This window comes from Tetrao urogallus (assembly GCF_951394365.1).
Source record: "Tetrao urogallus genome assembly, chromosome: 21".
In the NCBI taxonomy this organism is placed as follows: Eukaryota; Metazoa; Chordata; class Aves; order Galliformes; family Phasianidae; genus Tetrao; species Tetrao urogallus.
In genome coordinates this window covers 4,848,172-4,875,704 of record NC_136834.1, presented here as the reverse complement: position 1 = coordinate 4,875,704, position 27,533 = coordinate 4,848,172, and the positions used below count along the sequence as shown (strand labels likewise).

The 27,533-nt window shown below is 43.6% G+C and overlaps 1 protein-coding gene across 1 annotated transcript; it reads right to left on the bottom strand.

Moving 5' to 3' along the window:
• Positions 1-5,116: 5,116 nt before the first annotated feature.
• On the bottom strand, positions 5,117-26,439 carry MIB2 (MIB E3 ubiquitin protein ligase 2; the record flags this gene model as incomplete). The annotated part of the gene is made up of 18 exons (XM_079545427.1): positions 5,117-5,358; positions 6,296-6,361; positions 7,086-7,270; positions 7,669-7,847; positions 8,783-9,013; positions 9,308-9,434; positions 10,699-10,853; positions 11,502-11,658; positions 12,145-12,293; positions 13,883-14,016; positions 14,132-14,294; positions 14,934-15,038; positions 16,086-16,193; positions 16,611-16,753; positions 17,510-17,704; positions 20,250-20,356; positions 25,773-25,944; positions 26,193-26,439. The coding sequence occupies 18 exons, from the start codon at positions 26,437-26,439 to the stop codon at positions 5,117-5,119; spliced, it is 2,865 nt and encodes a 954-aa protein (XP_079401553.1).
• Between the last annotated feature and the right edge of the window lie 1,094 nt (positions 26,440-27,533).

Here is a 27,533-nt window from a genome sequence, read left to right as displayed (position 1 = left end):
ATTTTCTTGACTTTAGACAAGCTCTCTCCACTCCCACAGTCTCATGCTGTCTGTAAAATGTGGAGTTTTGGCCATGCTTCCAAAAGATGCGCTTTAGAAACTCTGTCTGAAAGAGATACTTCTGCACTGCAATACCGAAGCAGTACAGGGAAGGGAACAGAGGAAAAAGCTCTAGGCATACTATGAAAACCTGGACGGGGGTGAAAACGACGCTCAAAGACTGAAAAGCATAATGGAAAAGTAAATTAAAAACAAACAGCCTTGAGAAAACCAAACGGCTACAAATCCACAGAACCGAGTTTGGTTTTGACATTAAGAGGAGGAAAGAGCATCTGTACCAGAAAAAAAGAAATAAAGCAGTGTTATTTCATGGGTAAAGGAAGAGTTTGCAAAGGGAAGGCTAACGAACACTGAAGACCAAAAAGAGAACCTTGCTCTACTGCAAGGAATTTTCCTTATCTAGACAGGCCTGAGAATCCAGTCTTCCAGGCTCAGATGCAGTGCTTCACATTGTGCTGCCGATATTAACGACGTTTCCAGAGAAGGAACCTTCTGACCATGCCGTGAGTTTTCCATTCTGTGAAGCTCCCTGGGAGGGGTGTGGAATTCCTTACGCAGTGCAGAGCACCTCCATGGCATCCTAACGGCCACCGCAGCCACAGCAAGGAGCCTCTGAGGGACAACAGAGCTCTTTTCTGCAGTAATCGCAAACCTCATTGTTCTGCTTGACAGGATAACCCAGGGGCAGTTCATTTCAGGGATGGCAAGGATACATCTATCTTCCTTTAACTGCAAAAATAAGGTGATATTAAAATACTTATGAAATGGGAAGCGTCCCCCAGCACTGGCTGCACTAAGAGTTCGCTCCAGTTTTAGCCAAGTCACCCAGTTGCACTGAATAAATCTTCTGTCTGCTCAGATGGAAGCTGTCCCCAGTGGCTGTTTGTATTCATTCAGAACACACTAAACCCATGCCTAAGGAAATGCTGCAAATACAGCTCTGCTTGGTTGTATCACGGCAGTGATGATAAATGGGGCAGAACCTCCAGATTATAGAAGGCCTAAGAATGGGTAAAGGGCTTCTGCTCCCTGCAAGCTCGTGTCCTTACTTTGCCCAGAATAATGGCAGGTTTACAGAATCAATTTTCCATGAAAATCCAACTGCATGAAAAGCCTGCTCATGAGACCAGCTGCCAACTCAAATACCAGTCTCCCAGCTGGATTAGCACACTACCTGCCAGGAAAAAATTAAGTGGCAGCATGCATAAAAAACTAACAAAGTAAAAGTGGTCAAATTTGTTACAAAGTGTTTCCTGAGGCTTTGCTAAAACGGAATAAACAGGGAGAGAAGCACATCAACTCCTTTGTATTGTAAAGGAAGCAAATAAATTCCTCTATAATAGGAGACTGACCGAGAAAGAGCATCTTCATTTAGAGGCTGACCAGAGCAAAGAAATAAACTGTGTCCATTTGAAAATGATGGCCAAAGCTGCATAAGCCAGTAGACGTTTTCTATAAAGCATCCACACCAGGAGTCCGAGTCAAAGCAAAAAGACACTGAGCACAGTCTGCTGCAGCACTGCGATGGAAAACCTTGGGCATCAGTTCATCACGCCTTACTCTGAGACAGTCAAAAATACTGGATTATAACATACAGTTTTCCCCTACTGCCCAAAGTGAGAGAACGTTTTGTAAATTTGGTAATTCTCACAGCCAGAGCTCTCAGAACTGGTCAGCAAATGCTGCAATGGATTCAAGTAATCCTCGGAATACTGTTACCAGTTTCAGTGTCATGAGAAGCATTCACATCAACCATAAATACTGCAGAAAAATTGCAACCAGAAGAGCCCATTTAATGGAAAGAAAAACCATCTCCTGCTTTTGTAGGTCAGTTGAGAAATGCGAGCTGACATTTCAGTTAGGAGGATTACATAAAGCCCATTAGTTTTAGCATAAACCTGTCTCAGCTGCTGCCCCGTGTTTAAAGTTTTATCCCAGAAAGAAGCAAAATCTTTCCCTTTCAAAAGCAGCCCTGCTGCGAGGAACAGAGCTGCATTTTAGGAGGTGGCACAAGACCCACGGGAAACATGGAGCTCCACATCTGATTGCCCAAAGACCTTTCAGTCTTATTTGTGAGAGACCAATTAATAAGAAACACCACACACAATTATTTGCCATCTGTGCTGAATAGCTAATAGCTCTGTTTGCCTTTTACTTTTTAAAGGAGCATTTACCTACTGCTGTGCCATCTCCACACCTCTTCCCAACCCACTGCTGTCCTGCATCCAGTAACAACACCAACTGGTAGCAAGAGGCTAAAAGGCAGCAGTGCCTTCTCCCATCTTGCCCCTTTCTCTCTTGTCATCATCTCAGCCTAGATTCTTGGCTCCTTTCTTGCCTGCTACACATCTCTCTTCTCATGCCTCAGATTTAAGCCTGTACTGAAGCAGAACTATTATTCAGACCTGGATTATGGTACAGATTACACAAGTTAGCAATAAATCCAGTAACCATTTCTCCCAGCTTGGCACTCAGCTGGCCACACATCACTTTGATCCTGGCCCTACACACAGCCAGGCTTACAAGGAAAGACAAAGCAGCAGCATCCCCTCCTGCCCTCCAGACCCTCATCCTCTCACAGGCTGAACCTGCCATTACAAAACATACCTGGCACGTGGAGGCACCTGTTTGCCTTCTGCTTCTCTCTTGCTGCTGCAAATCCGCTGCCTATCTTGCTTTTTCTCTGTTGCGGTGCAGCAATTTCATCTTCCTAGTGAGAAGGAGGGAAGGGTCAAAATGTTGCTTAACAGCTCAACTTCTGTTCCTTGGGCACCAAAACCAATCACAGCAAAAACAGGAAAGTAAAAGAATATAATCCTAACCTCCAAGTTATGTTTGCAAACAATTTCTGTATTCTTTCAGCAGGCATAGCGTGCTTTGCAAAACTCTTATTTAGCAATACAGAGACTCAGAAAGCAACTCAATTTACTGCAACAGCTGTGCAACTCAGGAGGAATCTGCAGTCTTCCTACAGAGCTGTGCCAGAGGAGGCTCAAACTGCACATTAGGAAAAGCTTTGTTATCCTGAGGGTGGTCAAACAGGGGAACCATCCTAAGACAGTTTTCTTTTAAGGGGAATAAACACTCCATCAAGTTTCCAAAGAAGTAACAAAAAAATCCCCAAGGAAGTGCTCCCTGCTGCTTTTTCCTGAATAAGCTGAAGTATAATAGATGAGAATAACACAACAAGCACTGAACAGTGTCCACCTCTGTGCCCTCCTCCTGAAGTGCCAGAACACACACATGCATTTAACATACACGATAAAGCATCAGTTGGTTTCACCTTCATTAAATCACATTTGGACGTGGAGTAGAGGCTTATAAAAGAACTGTATTTCAGAAAATACTTGGCACGTGGTGTGCAATACACATTCTGGAAAATTATTCATCTGTAGCAAACAGTGGCAAAGCTCTTATGTTACAGTGATGGTTCAGTCTCATACTTGCAGCAAACAGCCTTGGTACCCTCCTCTTCCCTTGATACCCCATCACAGCACGGCAAAGACTTCAGGTCTTGTTTAATGGTGAGGAAGTTACTCCAACACCAACTTCCAGGCAGGAAGTCAGTGAGCAGCTGTAACTCTGATCTTTACCAAAACTTCACCAAAGCTGATTGTGAAATTCAGCTCCAGCTTATTTGGGTGTTAAACATTGCCCAACTTAGGGCTAAATCTGACCCATTTTTGTACCTCTATGTCAGAAACACCATGAATGACAACACCTTATAAATGAGTATTTGGAGAAAGAGCATATGAACCAGAGACAAGGAGACAAAGCTTTCTCACAGCACCAAGAAATCATGATGAAGTAACAGACATGTCTGTAGCTACCATATATTGCACAAAGATTTCATTCATTCATTCCAATATTTGCCATCTCTTTATGAGTGAAAAAAGATAGCAGAGGAACACAGTATTGGTGTTGGTTTTTTTTCTTAAATAGTGCTTGCAAGGTATAACAAACAGCATCACTTGTGTATAATTGTGTCATCAAGGATATACACCACACACACAGACATATGTATACATACACACACGGCACACTAGCCCTACAGGATGCCACTTCTGCCAAGTTACTTTACAGGACAGATTCACCAGATAATATTTCTTCAGTCACACAGTTGGAAAACACAGTACAGCCAGATCCATATTTCAGCTACTGTTTGTACATTCATTTTAATGCTCAGGAAAATATAATTTTATTTTATTAAGTTCTGCTGCAAAACAAAGAAAAATGAAATCCTTCTCATTTCCTAATTATTACTCTATTTACTTTACACTTCGATTGGAGCATTTAACACCTGCCTTTGGCGTTATGGTTAGAAAGCTCAGGAGTCTCTGAACACAGTTGTGCAAAAAATAAAATATGGAAGAATGTCACTTAGAGAAGTTTTTGTTGTAACAACGTGTTTTCTCCGATCAGTGTTCACTACTTTATCTCTAAGGCACACACACACAGTCTCTAGGATCTCATCACAGCCAGATTTGTCTGTCAGTCCAAATCTCGTTGAGCCTTGAAGTACCAGTTCAGAGAGCATGCTGTCTTAGGACATTACCTCCCTACCACTGACAGGCATCAAGGACTGATGGCCACGACTGATCTCCTCTGGTACCTCCTTGCACAAAGTGCAAGCATTTGCTGTGCCTGCTGAGGTACCACACATATCCTTCTACAGCATCCCAAGGCTGCAAATCTGACACTGCAGGGCAGCAGACACGATGCAGTCACTGGAGCAGGAGGCCTCTGCAAACATCTGCACTTGGAAGTCTCTGGTCTGAAAGCCTCTTCTGCCTTCAGACAGTTCAGCGTTCGTTACTTTATGTCTTTCCAAGGGACAGGCAGCACAAGGTGAGGTGGCTGCCCTCCAGCACTGCTCCTCACCCTTATGACGCTGCAATGGAGGACGCTCCCTCCCCTCCACCTTCACCCGAGTCACGTTTCCCCCCCTCTTTCACACTGGCTTTGCAGGAAGCCAGACCGAGCAGCGCTTTTCATCTGTAATGCAAACAAAAAGGATGTAAAGGAGGTGGGAACGGGAAGGGAAGCAAGTGTTTCCTTAGACAAAGATCTGAATCCTCTCCCGGATAGCCTGCCGGCAGATGGGGCACACAGTAAGAGCTGTGCTGCAGTCTGGGCAAGAGCCATGTCCGCACTGGAAGACCAGTTTGATTTGGTCATCGATGCAAATAGGGCAGGTGATGCGCTCCTCCATCTGCCGGTAGCGGTTCTGCAGCTCCTCCATCAGCTTCCTCTGATCTGTGGACTCAGAGCTTGGGCTGCACTCCACCTCGGTGCTGTCTGCAGGGGAGGGAGAGCAGGAAGAGTCAGTTGCTATTGTGCTCTGTCTCATGCAGTGTCTCCTTAACCAGACTGTCACTCAAAGAGCAGAAATTCATTCAGATTAAAGTCACTTCAGTGAGCCTTATCCAGAGATTCTGCCAACACAAAGCCCGAGACGATGCTTTTTATGAACTGGCCAGTGGTGCTTTCCTCTGTTCTGTTGCTCAACTGTTTTTTGTTTTGTTTTGTTTTTTCCCTCTTTCAGTCTGCATGTTTCTTTTTTAAGAAGAAACCATGCTGTCTGATACTTCCTGCCTTGCTGCTTTGCAATATGTTGGTATTACCTTTAAGTAGAAGCTTTCAAAGCTGGTTGTGATGTTCTGCCATACAGTCTGGGAATCCTCACTGTGCTATCAGTACTATGTTCTTTCAATCTCCTTGATTACACTTTGGATTTGTTAAGTCTTTCAGGACACACAGGGTATAAAACAAGAAACCATTTGACATCGCTTACATCAACAGCTACACAAAGCAGAGTCCCAGAGTCAACACAACATACACAGTTTGGTGAACCTTACAGAGATCCTTGGCTCTTGACCAGATGAAGTGAAAGAACCCCAGATACTTAACAACTGCCAGCTTTGGGAAACACTCCTTCCAGTTTCAGCTTAACATAGCTGCTGTTGAATCTTCTGCTCCTTACTCTTTGATTAGATAGCTCAACATTTCAATTTAGTTGTCCCTTTCCTCAACACTCTGGAATGATGCTATAGGTACCACATCCCCTTTTCTCCCTCACTCTTACTGCAAAAAAAAAAAAAAAAAAAAATTATCCCTATTTCTTATGTTTTTGGGTTTTTTTCCCTCCACCGAGAACCACTGATTGCTGCTGAACAAATGCTGTGAAGCACCTTTCCCAATTCACTGCACTGAACAGTAGGTACAACAAACATACCTTGCTTGAGTTTTTTGGTTATTGTCACTTGACATTTGATGCACTTCTTCATTCTTCTGGAACATTCTACCAAAACGATAGAAGGAGTGATTACAATTAAGCCCAGTGGTGCAAGAACAATAGGGAGAAAATACACTTGAGAACATCAGCTTTTAAATGGCCTGAGAACTCCCTGGATGGTTAAGAAATGGAAATGAGGACACTGCCTTCTTTTTTTGAGCTACACCCTTATCACTGCTTCAGTCTTTCCTACGCAGTAGCAAACACAACACAACTTCCCAATGCTCTGTGCTGCCAGAACTGCTGAGCTATGGGTGCAGTGCAGCTCTTCGTTCTTTGGAAGGATGCAGTCCTTCTACAGCTCTTATCAAACTCCTTGTGGTCAGATTGAAGGCACCTTAACAAGGTAACAAGCTTGCTGTTATGTTTGAGCAAGCTGCCATTAAAACATCTGAAACACAAATTGGTCACAACAGCCGGAGAAGGGGAAATCTTTCTCAGGAGGTTTTGATGGAGAAAGCACCACCAGTTACCACTGAAACATCTGACCTGCCTTCTGAATTACACACAGCATCTGTAAGCTCATGCCTGGGCTGCCTATCAGCAACTGCTCAGATCACTCTGAGCCTACCACAGAAAGCCTGGACACTCCATCTACAGTGACAGTGCTGAAATCATGCTGGGATTGTTCCAGGTCACATACAGCTTTGTATCCCAACAGACCTCGATTTATGAGTCCAGACAGGGAGGCTATGTGGCAGAACAGGAAAGGAAAGCAGAACGGACTTACCCTCACAAACAATACTGTGCTGGCATGGGAAGAAATGGATGAGCAAGGCCAGCTCTGAGCAGACCAGGCACTCTGTGGGGACTGCCACACTTGAGACACTAAGATTGGTCATCGTATTGGGAGTGGTATGCACGCGGCGAAGGCTGCAGGTGATGGCTGAGCAGTCTGAAGAAACCTGCTGTTCCCTGCAACCAAAAACACGTAATCAAATTTGAGCCATATACTCCAGGCCCTTCTTCAGTGACCTGATAAAATCGTATTGATCCCTGGCAAACATTCCATGTGAGGACAAAGATGCAGATGCTCAGGTAGCACAAAGTTGTCAATCTTCATTGCGCTAACGAGAACCAACTCAGCCTCCTCTTGGGATTATCACTGATCTTTCTACAAAGAAATGGAGAAGGCAGGCATGATTAACATTTACAGTGCCAGCAACTAACCCAGGTGAAATGAGAAGTGCTCAGATTGACATCTAATGCCAGTGTTTTAGGGATGCTTCATCCTTCCTGGAATGGCAGCTTCATGCAGTGATACCACAGCAGTGTATCTAGACATGGTAGCTATTCCAGAGGGCATGGTTTACCTGAATTTCTGTGAGAAGTCTTTGATGATTTGGACAATCCTTCCGTCTGTAATAAGGTCTAAAGGAGACTTTCCCCGATGGTTTGCATAATTAATATCTGCTCCTTCCTGTGCTAAGTAACATGCAATTGCAGTTCCAACATTCAGCTCTACGTTTCCAAGAAAGCCAGAAGCCTGCAGCTAAAATGCATTGAGAAACACTCTGTTAATAGGAGGAGTTCTGTTACATAGCTGTATCAGATTTAAAATTGTAATCATCACACTGACAATCTGAGAGCACAGTTTTGCATTCACGAAATGCAAGATGATCCTTCAGTGTATAAACAGCAGATTCAAACCTTGTGTTCCAGGAACAAGCAGGGATAAAACTGATCCTAACTGGCACTGATCATTACTAACCATGGTAAGGGGTAGTCACTTCTTCAGTCAGCGGGCAAGAACTACAGAGTGTATACTGAAAGAACAGCACATATCAGCTGATGGGCAGCTGGCATACAGAACCTGAAGTGGTAGCTATTTAAAACACACCTTGTGTGCACACAGTCCAAACTCATCTGAAGTCAAAAACCATTTTCTGCTGACAGGAAGGACATGGCCTAGTATTCCTCATATATCTGTGAATATGGTGCAATGTAATTAAATCCAGTTCAGGCTTTACAACAACACAGCTTTCATCATATATTGGTATGTCTCATCTTTTGCGTATCTGCAGATGAAGAGCAGCAACTGGGTGCTTGTGGTTAGCTAGCCTCTCATTTTCCATGCCATCAGACAGAAATGAATTTCTGTGGTTCTGGGGCATGAATTAAACCCAAAGACTCTTGGCTCTGTGAGCACATTCATGACCTTTCCCATGTCAAAGAAAGAAGCACGCTATGCTAGCAAAAACGTGTTACAGGAAAAATTGGTGCATGACTATGGGAAGCTGCATGCTTCAAATCTGAGCATACTCCCAACAGATTTATTCTCCTATAAGCAAGACTGTTTGCTTCCATGCTCCTTAACAGAACAGACTTTGCACTATTTCACTGCCTTCCTTCACCCATTTAGTGTCCATTCCACAATATAGCATTCTCCTGCCCTCGGTGCTGGAATTTCTCCTATTCCCAGCTCACCTTGGAGAAGAGGGACGACCCCATCTCCCCTTCACGCTTCTCCATCAGGACTGACATCAGCTGCTGCCGTTCCAAGGCAATGTGCATGGCTGTGTCCCCATCCTCATCTTCAGCATTTACATCGCTGCCTTCACTGACCAGCAGCTGCACCAGCCCTACATGTCCCTGGATGATAGCGAGGTGCAGAGGTGTTTGGTTCCGGCTGTTCTTGACGTTGACATCACAGCGACCCTTGAAGAGAAGAATTGCATCAAACAAGAGGAGTTGTTGCTGCTGCTGAGTTTGACTGAAGAAGAGTGCTGCAGCTGTGCTTGCTGATGCCCCAACTCTCAACTCCATCTTCAGGACAGAAATGTAAGCACCTCCAAGAGAACGCTGTGTGAATCAGCCCCTGCACCTTGGCCGTATGACCAACACACCTCCACACCACACACAGCATTAACTCAGCACTGCTTAGGAGCAAGTATGGGATTTTGAGGGTGGAAAAGCTAGAAAATTTGTTGGCAGTTTTGTTTTGCTTCTTACCTCTTTGATGAGAATTTCTGCCACTTCTTTGTGATTATTGAGAGCAGCAAGGTGCAGGGCAGTGAAGCCATCTTCTTTTTTGGAGTCAACCAACTGTCGAGCTCTTGCTAGAATCTTCTTTATGGCTCTGCAGTGTTGGAGGTAAACCAGAGATGGAAGGTACTTTATCAAGAAGGAAAACAATACAGAACAAACAGGCCTGCCTCTTCTGATCAGCAGTTATGAATGTTCGTTAAATTTAAATGAGCAGCACTGTGCTTGTTAAATCTGCTCCAGCAGATGCAATGCAGAACGCTCCTGCTATGTTGCAGACAGTTACAAGAATAAAACAATACATATGTATATTGATCATTTTTGTCAGCACAATCACCACAGAGAACCACACTCCTTTCCAGTGCTGCTACACCTGCACGTATTTTCAGGGCAAATTCTGCCTTTGTCTTTCTTAGTTATTGGATGATTATTTATAACAGGTCTTTGCTAGCAGCTTTAATGAGGCAGAGCATTATGTTTCTCAGCTGCCTTCAGATGTTGCACGCACTGTCAGGAAGCTTGCTGCAGTGAAGTGGCACTGCCTGTCTGTACTGTTTGCCACTGCCAGAAAACCAAGCTGCAGATACCTGCACAGATCTTCCAGTTCTTCTGAGGTCTGCCAAAAACTGTGTAGTTACATGGGTTGCTTTTCTCTTTTTACAGATACAGCTTACTCATTACACAGAGGGCAGAGAACAAAACACCTTGCTGTTATCTTCTTTCAATGCTGATAATAGTGAGGAATGCTCATTTCTTGTCTGACTCTTTTGAAACATTAAGTCTGTTTCTGGTTTCATGTGCCTTTAATACCTATAAGGCTCTATGCAGAGTTAGCTTCAAGAAACACAACAGAGGAGTGCAGGAAGCTGGAATTTAATGGACAGAATACTGCACTTGTATCAATTAAAATATCTCAGGTTGGGTGCAGCAAGTAAGATGATCTCAGCCTTTCCCTTCTTTGCCAAGAAACCATTTCTGCAGAGAATTAACATATTACCAGAACAACTGCAAAGTAAAGAAGGGAGGAAAAAGAGAAGTCTCAGGTTCTTGGGTGATCATTCTTTTTTTTGCAAAAGCAGGCAGCGTACACAAAAATTGGCACCTGCCCCCCACCACAGGCACCACACGCACATAGCCTCTGCTTACATCCACCAAAGAATTACTGCTAGATCAAAGAATTCACTACATGAAGTCCCTGATAGGCAGTCAGTTCCTCCACCTCAATTAGGTGCTGCCCAGCTGGGGTTCACAGCTGTCTCAATAAGCATGTGGCAAGATTTTATCACCATCTAATCTCAGAGTGCCTAACCAATCTGTGTGTTTTTCCCAGGAACGCATGCTATTGTTCATTCACTTACAGCTTGTTGCCTTTTAGAGCAGAATAGTGGAGCAGATTGAAGCCTTGACAATTCTGGACAGTGAAATCGATGTTGGGTACCTCAGTGAGAATCTCAATGATGACTTTGTAATCTGCAGTGATAGCATAATGCAGGGGGGTGTCTCCATAAGAATCCTATAAAAGAATACCAAAACAGAATATAGGTTACCTAGAAGTGTCCAATTAAGCACACTGTGCAAGACAGGAACATATGCAGTCTTCCAGGTCACATCAACTCCAGACCAAAAAGCACTGTCATGCTGAGCAGTTTCAGAGTTCTTGTGAACTCAGTTTCTCAGAGCTTGATATCAGCAGCTCAGCAGACAGATGTTCATATTCCTGGCTTCGAGGGACTGATCCAGCACTGTCCAGTTCTAAGAGCATAGAAACAAGCCCTAAAAAACAGGCTGGATCCAACTCACCACCACTGTCCTTCAAGTTCCTCAGCGTTAGTTCTAACAACCTCATCAGTCCTGGGAACAGGACAGTCACAGCATCACACGTTAGGAGCAGATGAGCTCTCACTGGAAGTGAGCACAGCAGAGAGTACTACTGGTCTGAGCTAAGCAGATTTAAAATGACAAAGTCGTAGACCCAAAACTGGAATTTCTGAGCAGTGAATTTAGAAGCATGCTTCCCCAGTGCAGCACACAGTAATGTGTTATAAAGAGAACTGTCTTCAAATTCTAAGCAACAAATGATGGAAGAGAAAAGCAGCAATTTCTCCCCCCAAAATAAAAAACATCATCACACAAGGAACACCAAAAGGGACCCGAAACTTACTGGGAGGTTGACATCACAGTTGAGTTCACAGAGGGCCTGCACCACTTCTGTGAAGCCTTGACTGACAGCAACATACAAAGCTGTGCACTTGGCATTGTTTAACAGGTCTGCACCAGCTCCTTTAGCAATAAGCACACGGGCAACATCAGCTTGGTTTCTGATTTAAAGGCAAGGAGTAAAACAGTCAATGCTGTGCAAACATATATCCTCCCTTCTTGCAAGCCAAACCTTCTTAGCATTTGCATCCTCTTAATCACACTCCATCTCCTCTTAAATCACTCCAATTTAAATCAACTGGTACCTCCCCCTCTCAATAGTAAATTCTTGGCTTACAACAGGCAAACCAAACTAATCCCAACCAACTTTTCCTCACACCCCAGAAAACATCACTGAAAGCTCCTTATCACATGTTTTGATTCCTCACAAGTTTTGTAGCACAGAAACTGACTGAGCTGTGGATTGAATTAGCGTGTCTGTGGTCCTGAAGCTCATGTGCCAATTTCTAATGACGTAAAGAAGTCTCCCTCTTTACCTTCTCTCACACACTGCACACAGATGGTTCACATGTATCTATGAGTTTCCTCTTTTTAGCCCTTTCAGTCTTTCAGTCTTGTACCAAAGAGGGCAAGAAAAGATCTCCTACCCAAAAGCTGCGTAGTGCAGTGCTGTATCCCCTTCTTCATCCCTCAGATTGACAGTGGCATGTGCCTGCAGCAAAATCTTCACAACATCCAGATGCCCCTGATAGGAGGCAATCTGGAGTGCAGTTCTGCCCTGATTCTTGTTGTCGACCTGCAGGAAAGACAGAGACATAGCAAACGGCAAGGAAAGACCTTGCCTTGAGTTCAGTCACTGCACAACAGTGGTGTGCTCAAATACTAAGCAGAATCTGTGTCCTGGTGGCTCTGCTTTACGTAATCAACTACAAGGCTGACTTTCTCCCTAACTATTCTTAAAGGAGAAAAGGATAGCACATTTAGTCAAGAAGGGAGAAATAAGCAAACAGAGCTGGAAGCCAGGGCTCTGATTGCAGCACCGATGCCAAATCCCTCTATGCCTGCAAGCGGAATATTTCTTGACATTGCAGCCAACAATTCCTTTTCTAATTGGAAAATGCATGAGGAGATCAAATTGGCTTTGAAAATGCCAAGTCCCCATTGCTTAGTGTTACTCCAGGTACTTTAGTGGGCACTGTGCTAGAGGGTAAATCAGTGTTGAGGTGCTGCAATGAGATTTCTCAAAAATTAAAGGGACTGAAGAATAAAAAGAGGCTGTATGAAAGGCAAGACAAAAAAAGGAAAGGGAGCTACTGAGATCAGCAGGAGGCTAAAGAGAAGAGATGAAGGAGCTGGCAAAACCTCAGCTGACTGGCAAGCAGAACAGCTTTCTTTTTCCTTGCAGCTGGTTCTATGCAGCAATCAGGAGAGCAGCACAGGCTAGGCTCCCCTTGATTCACTGGTGACTATGGGTGAGTTGCTCCACAAGGAGGCTTTAGAGACCACTGTGTTATTCTTACATTTACACAAGAAAGACAACGCTGAAACTGGAAAGCCCTAGGCAAGCAATTCTAACTTGCACTATGAAGTGAGCCTTTCCTTGGTGCATGTCTCTTACACAAATAACAATGCATTAATATCAGAATAGAAATAGAACATAAAATAGAAATCTAACAGAAATTAATAGTAACAAAATATTCCCGACTCTTGGCACTTTCTTATCTGAAAACAATCACAGGTGTTAAGCTACTCCTATCTCCAGAACTCCCATTAACCTCATAAATAAGGATGGAGATGGAACCTTCCAATAGACAGCTTGGAAAAGCAGCTGTGTGAGTAGATGGATCCTAACAGTTTGGCACACTGCAAGCATATGAATTGTTCCAGCAAGTCAAGTCCAGTTCCCTTCTCCAGCCAGACACCAGATAAGGACACTGCACAGACATGCACAGCATCAGAATCTGGGCAGCTTTTCTTTCCTGTTTCCAACAGTTCTATTTAGCAAGGTCATGTAAGGACAGATGCATTCAGTCACACACAACCTGCTGCTTTCTTCTCAGACAGGAGTCAGATTCCTGGCACCTTGCTATTGTCTCCATATACATATATATGAAGCACTAATTCTACAGCTGCAGCATCCATACAGGACACCTGAGAATATGTTATAAGGATGTAGCTCCAGTTCTGCTTTAATGCCACACTCTGACATCATACAACATGCACATTTTTAATCCTAAATTGCAGCACGGTATTGAATAATTTAATACAAGGTCTGAGAAATCTATCATTTTTTCCTGCTCCTCCCCTCACACAAATACAAAATTTTTATGATCTCATTTTAAAGCACGTCAAAAAGTAAACATTCAGGATGCCTTCAAAACTTGCCTTGTCTGGGTACTTCTGAAGGAGCTCCCGAACTTTGGCTGCATTGTTGAGTGCTGCCCAAATAACCAAACACCCGGCATGGTCTGATTCTGTCTTCTGAGACAACAGTTTCTCCAGCACAGTAATCAAAGTGCCTGGGTAGGAATAAGAAACAGCCACAGCTTAACAGCACCAAAGAGTATGTGTGGATATTCATGTTGCATTTCTCAACCCCTGACAATCCAGACATTTCCATTCTCATTGTCTCACTTTTTGATTCCTTTGCATTCTCTGTTGTCATAAGATTTGCTTCTTCATCTCTCTGATAGGCTGTCAGGCAAGCTGGGTTAAATGTCCAGGACTGGTCTCCAACTGACACTCGCAGATCTCCATCCCCATACACTTTGATCACTTTGCCAATGTGCCCTAGGGTCTGCAATTGAAAGAGTAATGATTTTTAAAAGGAAAGATGCAGCATGCTTTTTATCTCAGAACCAACGCAATGCTTCTAAGAGAGGTTTTGCAGGCAGCACCCCTGCAGTGTGAAAAGAAACACTAAACAAACACTCACAGACAGCCAAGGATACCACAAGGTTCTCAGCAGTTTCTCTGTTACTGAATGGGGTTTCCCAGACACGTTACAAATGTTTGGGAAAAGCTGATGAAACAACAAACCAAGAACTGATAAAACTGGGATTAGGAAAAGGTTTCCTCTGTGCCTTTAACTACTCCTGGAGGACATCCATGTTCTTTAGCCATACTGGTCAGCTCTGACCAATTTTCCACACTCAAGCACTGCTTCATTCCCAAGAATCAGGAAGGGCTCAGGAGGATTTTGGTTGAAGAAACTTCTTATTTGACTTATTGATAGCCAAACCATTTGTCAGATTCCCCATCTACCCACTCCGCTTCAGGCTTTTCGATAGGATTATATTGCCAATAGCTAAGAGCAATATTTCTGTCCCAGAAAGGTCAGGAATACTGCAGGGCAGCGTAAGCCCAGTCACCATTACTAACTGCTGAGAAAAACTGAGGCAGTTGCTGGACTGTCCTGGAAGTGCTGCGTACTCACAGGTGCCATTTCATCTGTCCACTCCCCATGACCAGGCTGGAATCGCTTCACTGTTTCCATATCATCAATCACTCGGACAACATCACCAACCCAAAAGGTGTTGAGCTGCAAGAAAAAAGTCAAACTTAAGGGAGATAAAACAACAACAAAAAAAATGTATACATATATATATATGATATACCAGCCCCCACTCCCAGAAATCCCTACTGAACAATAAGTCCATCCACTTCAAAATAAGGCATCTCAAAACCTCAGTACAGCTACCAAGAAATCTGTAATCACTGCAAAATAAACACAGTCCAAGGGCTTGAGCATTTCTGTTTTAAGCCAAGTGCACATTGAAGTAGGGAAATATTTTGGGACAGAACAATTCTCTTCTTCAAAGCATTTATAAATAATACTAGAATGAAGTACTTGGAATTTTCCTTGGTCCGTTCCCCACCATACCTGACACAACAGGAGACTTTAATACAGAAGTTCAACCTGTTGTTTAAAACAGAAAATCTCTGGTTTCTCTTTTCTGTAGCGATCCTTTCCCAGACACTGCCTCTGCTCACTAAAAAGGGACCACTGTCAGAACTCACAGACTAATTCTGCAGAAACTGTCCAACATGGGATGTTCTCTCAGCACAGCTTTTTGCTTGATGTTTGTTGGTTTTTTTGTACTGTGACCTCATTCAGGACTTTCACAATTTTGTATTCTTCCAGAAGCTCTCTTCATACTTATCAGCCCTGCTTCTAACAATCCACATTGCAAACTCTCATTCCCCTGGGGGAAGGCCAGGCCTATCAGCTTTAGAAATGCAGATACAAAATTAGAAGAGATAGATTAAAAGACTCAGGTCATCCAGAACAATTAGAGAGAGGCAAGAGAAAAAAAGATGGAAAAAATAGAACAACCTGAAGATATAAGGGGAAAAAAAAAAAATCAAATAGAAATGAAGTGGACAAAGGCTCATCTCAGATGAAAAAGGTAGCTACAGAAAGCTGAATTATCATAGATCAATTGTTACCACTCTCACCAAAGGAAATTACAGCAGAATATTTCTTTGACACTTGTTTGAGATGCACTGTGTCCTAACACAGCAGGACAAGCTGACAGCTATTCCCTGCAGTATTTAACTCTGGCCAAGCTCACCTAGCAGTACGTACCTTCGTCAGAGCTCCAGGATGGAAAGTCCAGCGGGTTTCACTGTTGAACTGGACCCTCACATCTCCTCTGTCCGTGATTCTGTGCACAGTCCCTGTCTGCCCAATGAACTTTGGAGGAGAAAAAAACAGAGGGAAATCCCTACATAAACTGCACTGCTTAACAGTGAGGAAAGCAGGCAGGACAGTAAGAATGCAAAAGGTAAAAACGCTTCAGAATACAGCACAAACTGCCCTCATCTTCGCAAATGATAAAGGTGGGAAAGATTGCTATGGTGCAGTATGACACCAGCAAGGCATACTCCATTAATGTAACTGGCAAATTTATTCAATAAGCTGTTATCATTTTGTTTGGATGTAAGCTCACATCTAACATTCAGCGATTCCAGTGTCCTATCACTACAGAATTCCTATTTGTGAACCATGGGACTTTCTATAGTCTGCTTGCTTCCTAGCAAGCAGTTACTTCTGCAGTCTGAGACAGTGACTGATAACGTGCTGAGAAAATAAAAGCAAGCTGTAGCATACCTCAGCCATTTTAGGATTCCAGCCCCCATGGCCCTCCTGCATCTCCCGCAAGATGTCGATGTCCAGCAGGCATTTCACTTTGTCCCCATGCTGGAATGGATGCCTGTCTGTGCTTTCTTTCCTCTGCAGTTCAGCTGGTTTTCCTAAAGAGAATGACACCACCCACATACGTGTAGATGCAGTCATAAACTTTGTCTTGCATGCCTTTGTAACATGGTTTGCACATTAACATAAGGTCTAATGGGTGTAAGGTAATGTAAAACCCTTTCTCCACTTGTGGAGCACGCTGTACACTTTATGGGGCAGCATGATGTAGACAGATCAAAAAGACTTGGTTCTTACTTGATAACGGTATGAATTAAACATGAGGTACTTCTATGAAGACAATTTACTCCCTTCCCAGAAGAGAGCGTGTTTGAATGATGCCTGTCCTGTTGTGTCAAACATCAGTGGCTGTCCTCAGCAACGCAGTCACCCAAACTGTTGTTCAGTGGGCACTCACACAGTGCTCAAAACGAGTTCTCTTCTCTTTGAATTGAAAAAGCTGACATTTGAATCAAATTCTTTGCTCTCAGATGCTGACATCCCCATAGGAATTTCATGAATCTTCACTATCATGACTCTGCCTTGACAGAAGACCTTTGGGGCTCCCCTGTGGGATACAGCTCTGGGCATCTGATGGTCTTATGTGACCTTACCATGGAGAGGACAAACAACTTTGCTAACCACCCTAAAGTAAAACAATACGTTCACAAATGCATATTTTCTAAAGCACACACTATGCAGAAGTTTCCTAAAACCACATGCTCACATCCTGTTTTCCAAGCAAAAAGGGCTTTACTGTCAGGAAATGGCAGTGCAAGTAACAATTTCTCAACAGAAGACCCGTACCCACACACCTAGTTTTGGGAGATGCTCTTTGTAGTAAAAGCCACCGGATGCCTCCACAGTACATTTCAGGTCCACTTTTCCCTTGTGTCCAACTCTGTAGACATTTGTGGTACCATCAGACCATGTGACACTGGCCACACTACGTCCAGTCTCCACATCCCAGCCACGAATATCAACCACACGTCCAGTTTTACCTTCACCACCTGGTGGGAAGAAGAGAAGAAGAAGAAAAAAAGAAGTGTCCAGCTTGAATTTTCCCAGAGACCAAAAGACAGCTGACTCTGAGATGCTTCCTGAGATAAAATTTAATTACATTTTTCCTAAGAAAACAGCAAGGTGAAAACCTGCCCATTCTTTAACTTCTCACCATGGAGCAGTAGCCCAAAGCTGAAGTCAGTAGCTGGGGAGGATGAAATTCTGACAGATGTTGCTGCTGCCAGGAAGGATTTCTGTAGGGCACTGCCACAGACCTGTTCTGCATGATGAACTGAAGCACACAGATCTGCATCATCAGCAGCATCCTGCAGCCTGAAGCAGCGCCCTCCAACCAAGCGTTCTTCACAAGACAACCAACCAACAAGAACTCGTTCAGCAGCTCACACACCTTCCTCATACCTGGTGTGTCCCACCTTGATCTGCAGAAGGCACACCTTCTTAATTAAGGAACTCGACCTACTCAGTTTGACCAACTGAGAGAATCTCCACATGAAGCTCACTGAAAGCCAGCCAGCCATTTGCTCTTGAACACAAACACGGAAAAGCTGAATCCTGTAGAAGTGTACGTCGTTCTCTTGGCCTACAGAAACACTGCCTAGCTATGGAGCACAGAATCATGGCACCACACTGTGGCAGAACATCAACACAATGCTCTAAGATCTGCCCAAAAACTTTAATCCTTGCGAAGCACTTGTGAGGTCGATGTAGTTTGTTCTGGTGCTTCTCTTCACCTGCACAGCAGAGAAGAATACCACTGAAATAGTTCAGAACATGAAGATATGTGAGAGAATAAATCTGTCCAGGCATGTGGCCATTCCCTCAACCAGGAGAGACAACTTGTTAGCAACACCAAATCTAGTGACAGGCAATCAAAACTTGCAGATTCACATCCTCATTCTGCTGCCAAGGCACTGCATGAACTTGGGCAAGTCCCAGCACTTGTCCAGTGCTGTCCCCCAAATGGGGTCAGCAACATCTGTATGTCTCACTGGGTTGACAGTGAGGTTCTAATTGCCTCTAGTTGTCTGCAAATTCAACTCAAAGGAGCTGCCTTCCCCATCTAACTGCACACTGATCTAAAGAGGGTAATACAGACAAACTCGTGGGCTTTACTGTGATCTCCCCTTCCCTGTACAGCTGTTTCTTAAGAGCACTGGTGTCCATTTCCATGATGCTAGGATTCAGAAATGGCAGCAAGGAAAAGGTTGAAATGACTGAAGAGTTGCAAATGTCCACTTTGAGAAGAGCTGAGCAAAAATTCTCATCATTTGGCAAGTTTTGCAGTCAACACTAATTTCTGCAATCAGCTTCAGGCAACAGAATTATTTAAAAGCCACATGCAAATAAAAGATCATTCATTCAGAGTCCTCAACTAGATGCTACTGTCTTTAGCACAGACACACAAGGCCATGGTAATTAATACAAATGCTTAGCAGGACCCTGTGTTAGAGTTTACAAGGCCACGTATTATCACCGCTTATATGTTCCTTAAATGGAGACAGAGCTGCTCTGCTATCAGGAAGCTAAGTTCTGAACAGCAAACAGCATGTGGATGGGGACAGGTCAAAGAAGAGGCAGCATCAATGGAGAACAGCTGAGCACCTGGCCTTCTATTTCCTCTCACTTGTTTTGCACACAGCACTGCTTTCAGGTCATGACCATCGCAACCAACACAAGTCTCAGACATGTAAATGTTGATCTGATCTCAAAATGATGGATAAGCTGGACTGAGCATAAGCCTCTTTTGCTCTCAGACTCCACAAGTAATCACATCCTCCACTGAACCACAGAGCTGCAATAAATAGCGGAACCTTTGGACTTACAACTTCATTATCAAGAGAAAAAAGAAGCTGTCAACAGGATAGTATGCACAAAACTCAGAGCAGAAACACACAGTACAACTGTCATAATCTTAAAGCACTACACAGAAATTGCTATCAGTGAGTTACAGTCATTATACCAAGCATTTTCAGCCCAAAGTTACAGTTCACACACAAAAATATAAACCATTCTCCAGCAACAACAGCAGAAATTCTTCATTAGTGCTCCACATCACACTTAAGAACAGTGACGACAAACAGTCTGTAGTGTCCAAATAAGAATATTCCAGAGCCTTCCAAGGGAAAAGGGAACACCATACACAAAGTCAGACAAACCCTGATTTCCACTGAGTGGAAGCTTTTTCAGGAGAGGATAGGTCTTTATTTCTTTGCAACATGGTGTACATTTACAGTTCTATATAAGATCTTCCAGGATGGCTCCCATGAGTATTCACATCTATAAAATGGGAACAGCAAAACTTCCCTCCCACACCCTGAGTGAATGCACAGAGTCTATGTCACAGATGCACTTCTAAAGAAATACAATAAATAATATTTAATTTACTAAAGAACAGAGGCCTGCATCATCTGAACAGTTCCCCTAAGAGCTACTGCTCAGCACACGCATTTTCAATTAGCAATATGGCACAAACAAAGAGAAGGGGAAAAAAGTCTAACAGTCTTTTTAGAGGACATCTCAAAAGCAGCTTACCATCCTGGTTACCCCATTCCCAGTCTGGGCCACGGACTACTTTAGCCCCCTGGAAAGTCCCTTTTAACGTGATGCGAGTCAGATTCTGTCGAGGACTCACTAGGACTCTGAAAAATAAAATAAGACAAAGCAAGTTTATTATCACTACTTAGACTTCATCAAGATCTGTTCCATGCTTACAACAAAGCTTGAGTTCTGAAAAACATGTAAAGCATGAAAGAAAGCAATTAAAAAAAAAATAATGGAGACTTTGATGCTACAAGTTGGTCTCACCAGGAAGGTCAGAACTCTTAGGTACTGTTGCATCGATAGCAGAAAGACAACCAGTGAGTAATAAACTGAGTTTCAGCAGCCCGAAACCCCACTGTGACTTTAGGGCAATGTCTATGGGTGTTACTGGAGTGTACACTGCATGAAAGCTTTAATGGCTCAAGCAGTCTCTTAGCTCAGTCGCGAGGAGTTCAGCACGTTTCATAACTTAAGCTGCAGACTGCGCAGCCTAATTCACTTTCTGAAAAGCAGAGCAGATTAGAGTAGTGTTATGGCTAGACTGTTTTGTTTCCAGGATAACAAAGACCTTTACCTACCCAGCAGTCTGCATCTCAAGCATACACACTGATCTTAAGGAAAAAAACAGAACTACCTACGTGATAGTAAACAGGGGGTCTGACGTCCTGTTAAAGCAGCTTCCAATTCCCATAGTGTTACAGCAACTCCTCTGCTGGTCTTTCTGCGTGCTGTTCCTAGTTTCTGTTCCTTAGCAGAAAGCTTTTTGTAAGATACCAAGTCACTAAAGCTCTCGCAGACCTGCTTGGCTCGGTCTCCTAGGATACAATCTGCTTTTCTAGGTGACTGCAGAGGTGCTGCAATCCATACCCTTCACTCTCCATCTCGTCCTGACAGGCTCCCAGCAACTCCCAGCCACAGCAGCTGCTCTGCAGGGCAAGGGGGGGAGCCTACCAGGAATAGGGCTGGCCTCAGAATACTGTGTTCATTTCCCATCTAATGCCTCCAGAGAGAAGGTGGAGACTCTGGAGGATAAAAAGCTTATGCTTGAACTCGTTGTTTACTCATCCATCAAAAGCCTAAGTCTTTTACCTTTCTTAACTTGCTAACATATCTCCTACCTGTGCTTTACAACCCTTTGCATCCTAGAGTAATTAAAAAGAGGGAGATTATATCCACATGTTCTTCCAATAATTTATTTTACATTGTCCAGACTGTAGCTCTACATGGGGAAGATAAAGACCATTTTTTTGAATGGTTGTGTCAGGTCTGCGCCTTAAAAAGGGATAAATTGCTACAGACTGGTTTCAAAACCAGCATGGATTTGTGTATTACGACTGAAACAGCTGAGGTACAACATGCTGTTTTCACTGCCTTGAAATGATGACAGTAGGAAGCAAGAGAGAAAATACCACTGCACAAGGGCTAAATGCAGTTCCTGTTCTGCCACCAGCTTTGACCACATCATGCCATACCTCTACATCCCTCTCCTGAAACAGGGACAAGAACTCTTCCATTTTCTCTGCTTCTACTCAGCTTGCCTGAGCAGGGCCTATCTTTTGTGCTAAGAGATCCCCAGCTTTAACCCAGCTACTCTGAAGCTCTCTAAAACAAATGACAGGAGGGCAACACCATCTTCATGCAAGAAGCACCATTCCCAATTCCACCTAAGTGTTAGAGGCAACTCACCATAACTGCTGCCTCCCCTGGTCCCACTACAATGCTGACCGTGTCTTGAACCACGCTGCTGACCAGCAGCTCAGAAGAATGATACAAGATACAGATGCCCTGAGCCAACACATCTTAAGTTTTAATTAAATTCAGCATGTTTTCCTCCAAATGTTGGACAAGAGCCAAAGTTATTAGCGTGTTGCAGAAATACCCAAGGGACAAAATTTAATGACTGCAATACTGCCTTTAATAACAACTTTAATTATTACAGCCATTCAAAGTCTGCAGTCATTTCTGTCCTACAAATTCCAATGATATTAAATTACTGTGGAGTCCAGAAGACACTTGGGAACGTGCTCTGTACAGAATGAAGCTATTCATCTCTTCAGCTCGCTGGGAACCACCCCCTGCTGATACTCTGCCTGTGCTCAATTTCCACTGAGGTGTTTACACAGCCTCCCACATCACTGAGAGCTATGCTAGGAAAATGGCATCATCCAGGCTTTACAGATAGAAGTTTAAGACCTAAACAACTCACTCACAGAAATTTAAACAGGCTGCTTTCAATCTGCAGTAGCAATTTAAGACCCTGCAGAAGTTGCAGCTGCTTCCTACCAGGCTCAGCTTATGGTTACTTTGTGAGGCAGCAGGCCGTTAGTACTGTGTTAACTGGACCATCCCATATCTTTAGAGAAAGAGAGGGTGCACACCCACACTTCCTCTAGACTGTATAAAAAAAGCAGAAAGATCCTGCAGAACCAACAGGTAAAACTGACACCAGCATAAGAAATTGCAGATTCTCTAATCCTCCCTAACAGAGCTTTCCTGAAGCACTTCCAGCAAAGGATAAAGGATGCTCTGACAGATGGCAAACGGGTGCCGACTGCTCCTGCGTGAATCAGGCTAAGACAAGGATGCTGTCTGAGGGATCAGGATCACACAAACCTATTTCAAGAACTGTCTTCACCAAAAATTTCCATTTTCCATTTCCAATCCTATTGCCACCTCCAGGCACAGTCTGCACAAAACTAGCTGCAAGTCTGAGGCCTCTGTTTATCTGCTAAATCCTGTTCTTTTTAAAGCTAAAATTCTACTCATTCATTAATAAGACTATAAATAAATTCATATAAATAAAATCATACTTAAACATTAAAAAACAGATTAGGAAACAAACAGATCAAGCAATGGTCAGATTCAGCTCAATGTTACGCGCCAAAGTTTCTTGTCCTCTGTGACACGGCATAAATAACACACCTTGAAGTGTTATTTATGTAAATAATACATTATTTATTATGCCACAGTAAACAAACATGCATCCCCTTGACTGTCTAGTAATGAAATACCCAACAGCTGTCACTCAGCTCAGGCTTTCATTATAAATGAACATAGAAGGAATGAAGAGTGGGCTGCTAAAGCTGCCTTCAGTGCACACACTTGCTCTTTTAATGGGTCTGAGTTAGCAGTCTAAGTGGTGAGCTAGACAGGACAAAACCTGGTGAGTTTTGCTTTGCTATCTTGCTTACAGAGCCTGACTTACCTTCCAATTATTAAGCATATAAAATTCAGCAAGTGGATAAAAGATAATTTTTAAAAAAGCAGTGAAATTGAGTCATCCAGCCATTTAAATTAAGAAAGAGAGCCACTCTCAGAATTAACAGTCATAAGTTGCAAATCAAATAAGATCAATAAAGAATGCCAGCAATTGGCAGACGTCAGGAAAAGAAATTCAAATGGCAAAATCTACAAAACCAATTCCTGCCACCAGCAGTTCAAAGTAGGTCATTTAAGACCCAAAACAGCTTTCAGGTAAAAGTGTCTTCAAAACCTCTTTAGAAAACTAATTGACAATGCTCTGCAGTGTCCGTCTGGACTTAAGGCCTCTTAACATCCTAGGATTAGTGAGCTGCTACAAACAGGTACTTGTTGGTCATGCCTATGTTTAGCTGCACAGGTGTCATGTGGCAGGGATGGCAGCAGCTCAGTGCACAAGGCCATCACACTGCCAACCCTGCAGCTGTTCTGCCAAAGTTCTTGCCTTCCTATCACTGTGCTTGAGGTTGTTCATGTCCTCATTTCAGTAACCATAAGATTGCCATTCTCTGCTGGAAAAAGGAGGTGAGGGCCATGAGATCTAAGAGATCTCAGTGCTGTATTTCAGAGTCATTCAAACAACTGCAGGTGACAAAAACACCACAAGAAAAGCCAAACCCATACAGCAGTTACCTTGCTTTTCAATATGCAGCTTTTTTTTTTTTTTAAGCTCTTGGGGAGCTGCCAAAGGTTCTCACTTCTACTTTATTGAGCAAAAAAAGCCCAAGAGAGATGAATGATCTAAGCGATAGTCTCTTCACAACACTGAGGCCTCAGTGATTCATAAGCAAGCAATTTTTGTTCTTCGAAAAGGATGCTGCACTGCCTAGGGCAATGTGTCTTTGCAGCTCAGACCTCACAGCATTGCTCAAGTGTGATCATCCCTACCAGCACTGCTGTTCGTTTCATGTATATGCATATTTTTTAAGCCAGAACACTCAATTCCTAATGCAATCTATGAACACCTGACCAACAAATCACAGAACTGTATTTGCATTAAAACAAAGGTGTTCTTCCTTCCTGCTTCCACACAGAGTAATTTCTGAGTAAAACTGGTTTAGGAGGAGCTCCCTGTATGAAAGCTCCTGCACAAAGCCCACACTCATTGCAGTTATAGCGCAGTGTTCCACCATCCAGCTCAGTCAAATACGTGTAACAAAGAGCACTTCTGCCCAAACAGTTTCTCCAAAAGCTTAGTGACTGCCAAGAGTAACAACCTGCACCTTTCATTCATCTTTGAAACCGCAGCTTTCCATGAACAGAAGCTTCCTCATCATGGATTTCTCATTTCTGTCCCCCAGCACAGCTACACTCAACACCTGCCACTTAGAAAGTCAGCAAAGATGTCACCTAACACAGTTACACCCACCTCTGCTTTTTGCTCTCCCCTTTACCAAGTCTCTCAGAACCCATTTTAGCATCTGACAGGCTCACACTGTGTCCCCCATGTGTTTTGTAGCTATGGGGATTGTTTTCTTAATTATTTTTATTAGTTGCCTGATAGTTCCTGCTAACATACAGCAATGTTTTAGTGAAAAAAATACCTCCAGAGAGCCCAGCAGTGCTTAGATGTTTCACAGCCAATATTCCAGAGTGGTGCTGCAGTGTACTGGCAAAGTCAGACAAGTCACACAGGACAATACTAGGTCTGGCAAGTTTACTGGCAGCCTTCCACACTCTCTTCTCACACTGACAGCAAGCAGCATACTACCTAATTTAAACAGCATCCTGGATAAGGTCAGATACAAAGCAAGTTTTCTTTTCAAGGTTTATTTACATCTTTTGCCATCCAAGTTACTCAGAAAATGAAATAATTTCAGCAAAGGATGAGTTCTGAGAAAAAAAAAAAAATCACCTAGCAAACTTGCCCAGCAATTTCCCTCTCTAAAAAAAATTTTTTTAAATTAAAATAGTACGCTGAGGTGTTCATCCCTAAACACCGTTCAGCCCAAAGTTGCAGCACCTCACAGATTCTCTTGAGTCTAGAACTCAAACAGCAGAAGCAAACAGACACCCCTGTGCAACCACCTAGAGTTAGCTATAATACTGAGTCAAAAATGTACTCATATTTCCACTAAACACACAGTGGAAATCATGACGCTCATTTCACAATAGGATCTGCCTGGATTGTGATATTAACACAAGCTCAGGAAACGGCCTAATCTGGTGGATAAACAGAAGCCTTAAAGCTCAGAGACTATCTCCTGAGACAGCACAGCACCCAGCCAGTGGGCCTCCCCCTAAAGCATCACTTACGGCTGCGAGTGCGCCGTCTCATAGCGCTCAAAGGCATGCGACAGATCGTGCTTGTTGTTCATGTAACACTGTGTGCACAGGTCATAGTCGAAGCACATCTTGCACTTCCAGCGCATCCCTCGTATGCCATGCTTCTTGCAGCAGTCACAGATGATGTTGGGATGGCGGACGCCTAGCACACAGAAATAAAGGAATGTAACTCGACATGAAGTTCACAGAAACCAGGCTGACAAGGCTGTTAGGACCATAGGAGCATATTTTAAGGGGAAAAACAACTCTGCATCTCACTGCTCCTCAACATCAGTCCACAAACAGTGGCAAAAAGCTCACATGCCAGCTAGCACATGAGGCAAGTGTCACACCTGCTACAGATGGCTTTACAGCACTAGAGTTTGTGCTCCATTTCTGTGCCACACTTACCTATTTGTGCGTTATCATACAGAAGAAGGTCGTAAGCTCCTTGAAACCCAGTCCGATAGTTGGTTCTGTTGCCTTGATCCCACTGCACGACCACAGTCTTATCCGGGGTGGTGGGGCTGCCTGTCCGACCGATCTCAACCACAGTCCCAACGTTCCCTTCACCGCTGTCCTGGCTGCCCCACTTCCAGTCCACTCCACGAACTACCCGCATCCCAACCTGCATGCTGGCATAGGGGTCCAAGTCCATTGCTCGGCACAACAACCCTCAGAACTCCTTCATGGAAGGGGCCTTAGAGATGGACAGCATCAACAGCAACGCACCCAGCATCATCTGCTGCATTTTTAGCACACCTACAAAGACAACATAAAATTAAGTGACGTCATCCAATGCATCACAGCAACAACTTTTGTACCAAGGCAAGCAGATGCTATGCCAGGTCTTACCCTCGGTACACAAACTCATTAGCAGTTCAATTAGCAGGCCTGGAGGTTTTCTAGATTCCACTTCCTAAATGCAAAGAACTCCAACCCCACCTTGAAGTATCCACCCCGCCCTGCTGTAATCACCATCAAAAGAAACGCAGAGTAAAGAAATGACATTACTGAGATACATCTGACTACCTTCCATTTATATTAACTGCAGTTCAGCTGGTGATTTTAAAATGACAGCTGCATTTGGTGAGCGAATCAGAAGTCATGCTTCTTCATAGTATTAGGGTAAACTTAACACCAACCCTGTAAAAGTAATTCAATACATAAATGCAAGAAATTCTCCCCCCCAGCCCCACAAATGACCCAGGCTCCAGAATAGGTCTGACCTGCTGAATAGAAAAATCTGCATTTTATTTTAACAGGCACCTTGCAGCTTCAACACACATGGGAAGGATGTGTAAACTACCCAGACCATTCAGACACAGAGTCATCTGCATAAAAAGCCCGAAGATTCATTGCAGAGCACTGGGTGTGAGGGGTATGAGCACCTGTGCTGCCATTTACCAGCACTACCTATAGCAGGAACAAGAGGGGGGGGCAGCAGATGTGCACTGCAGACAGGGATCACTAGCAGCTCAGGACAGCCTTCCCTACTGTTGCCATGACAATCAGTAAATGAGGTGAACAGCACATGGATGCAGCACATCCACAACTTTGAAGTCAATCAAATTGATTGTCAAAGCCCAGCTTATAGCTTCTCAGATCTCTTTACTAGAAGAAAACAGAAGAATACAGCTTTCAAGATTGAAGGCCAGAGCTGCTGCTCAGACTTCTGGAACAATCTGCTCTAGCAACCTTTTAGCTCGAGAGGGAGACCCAAAGACATGTGTAACATCCCCAATTTCCTGA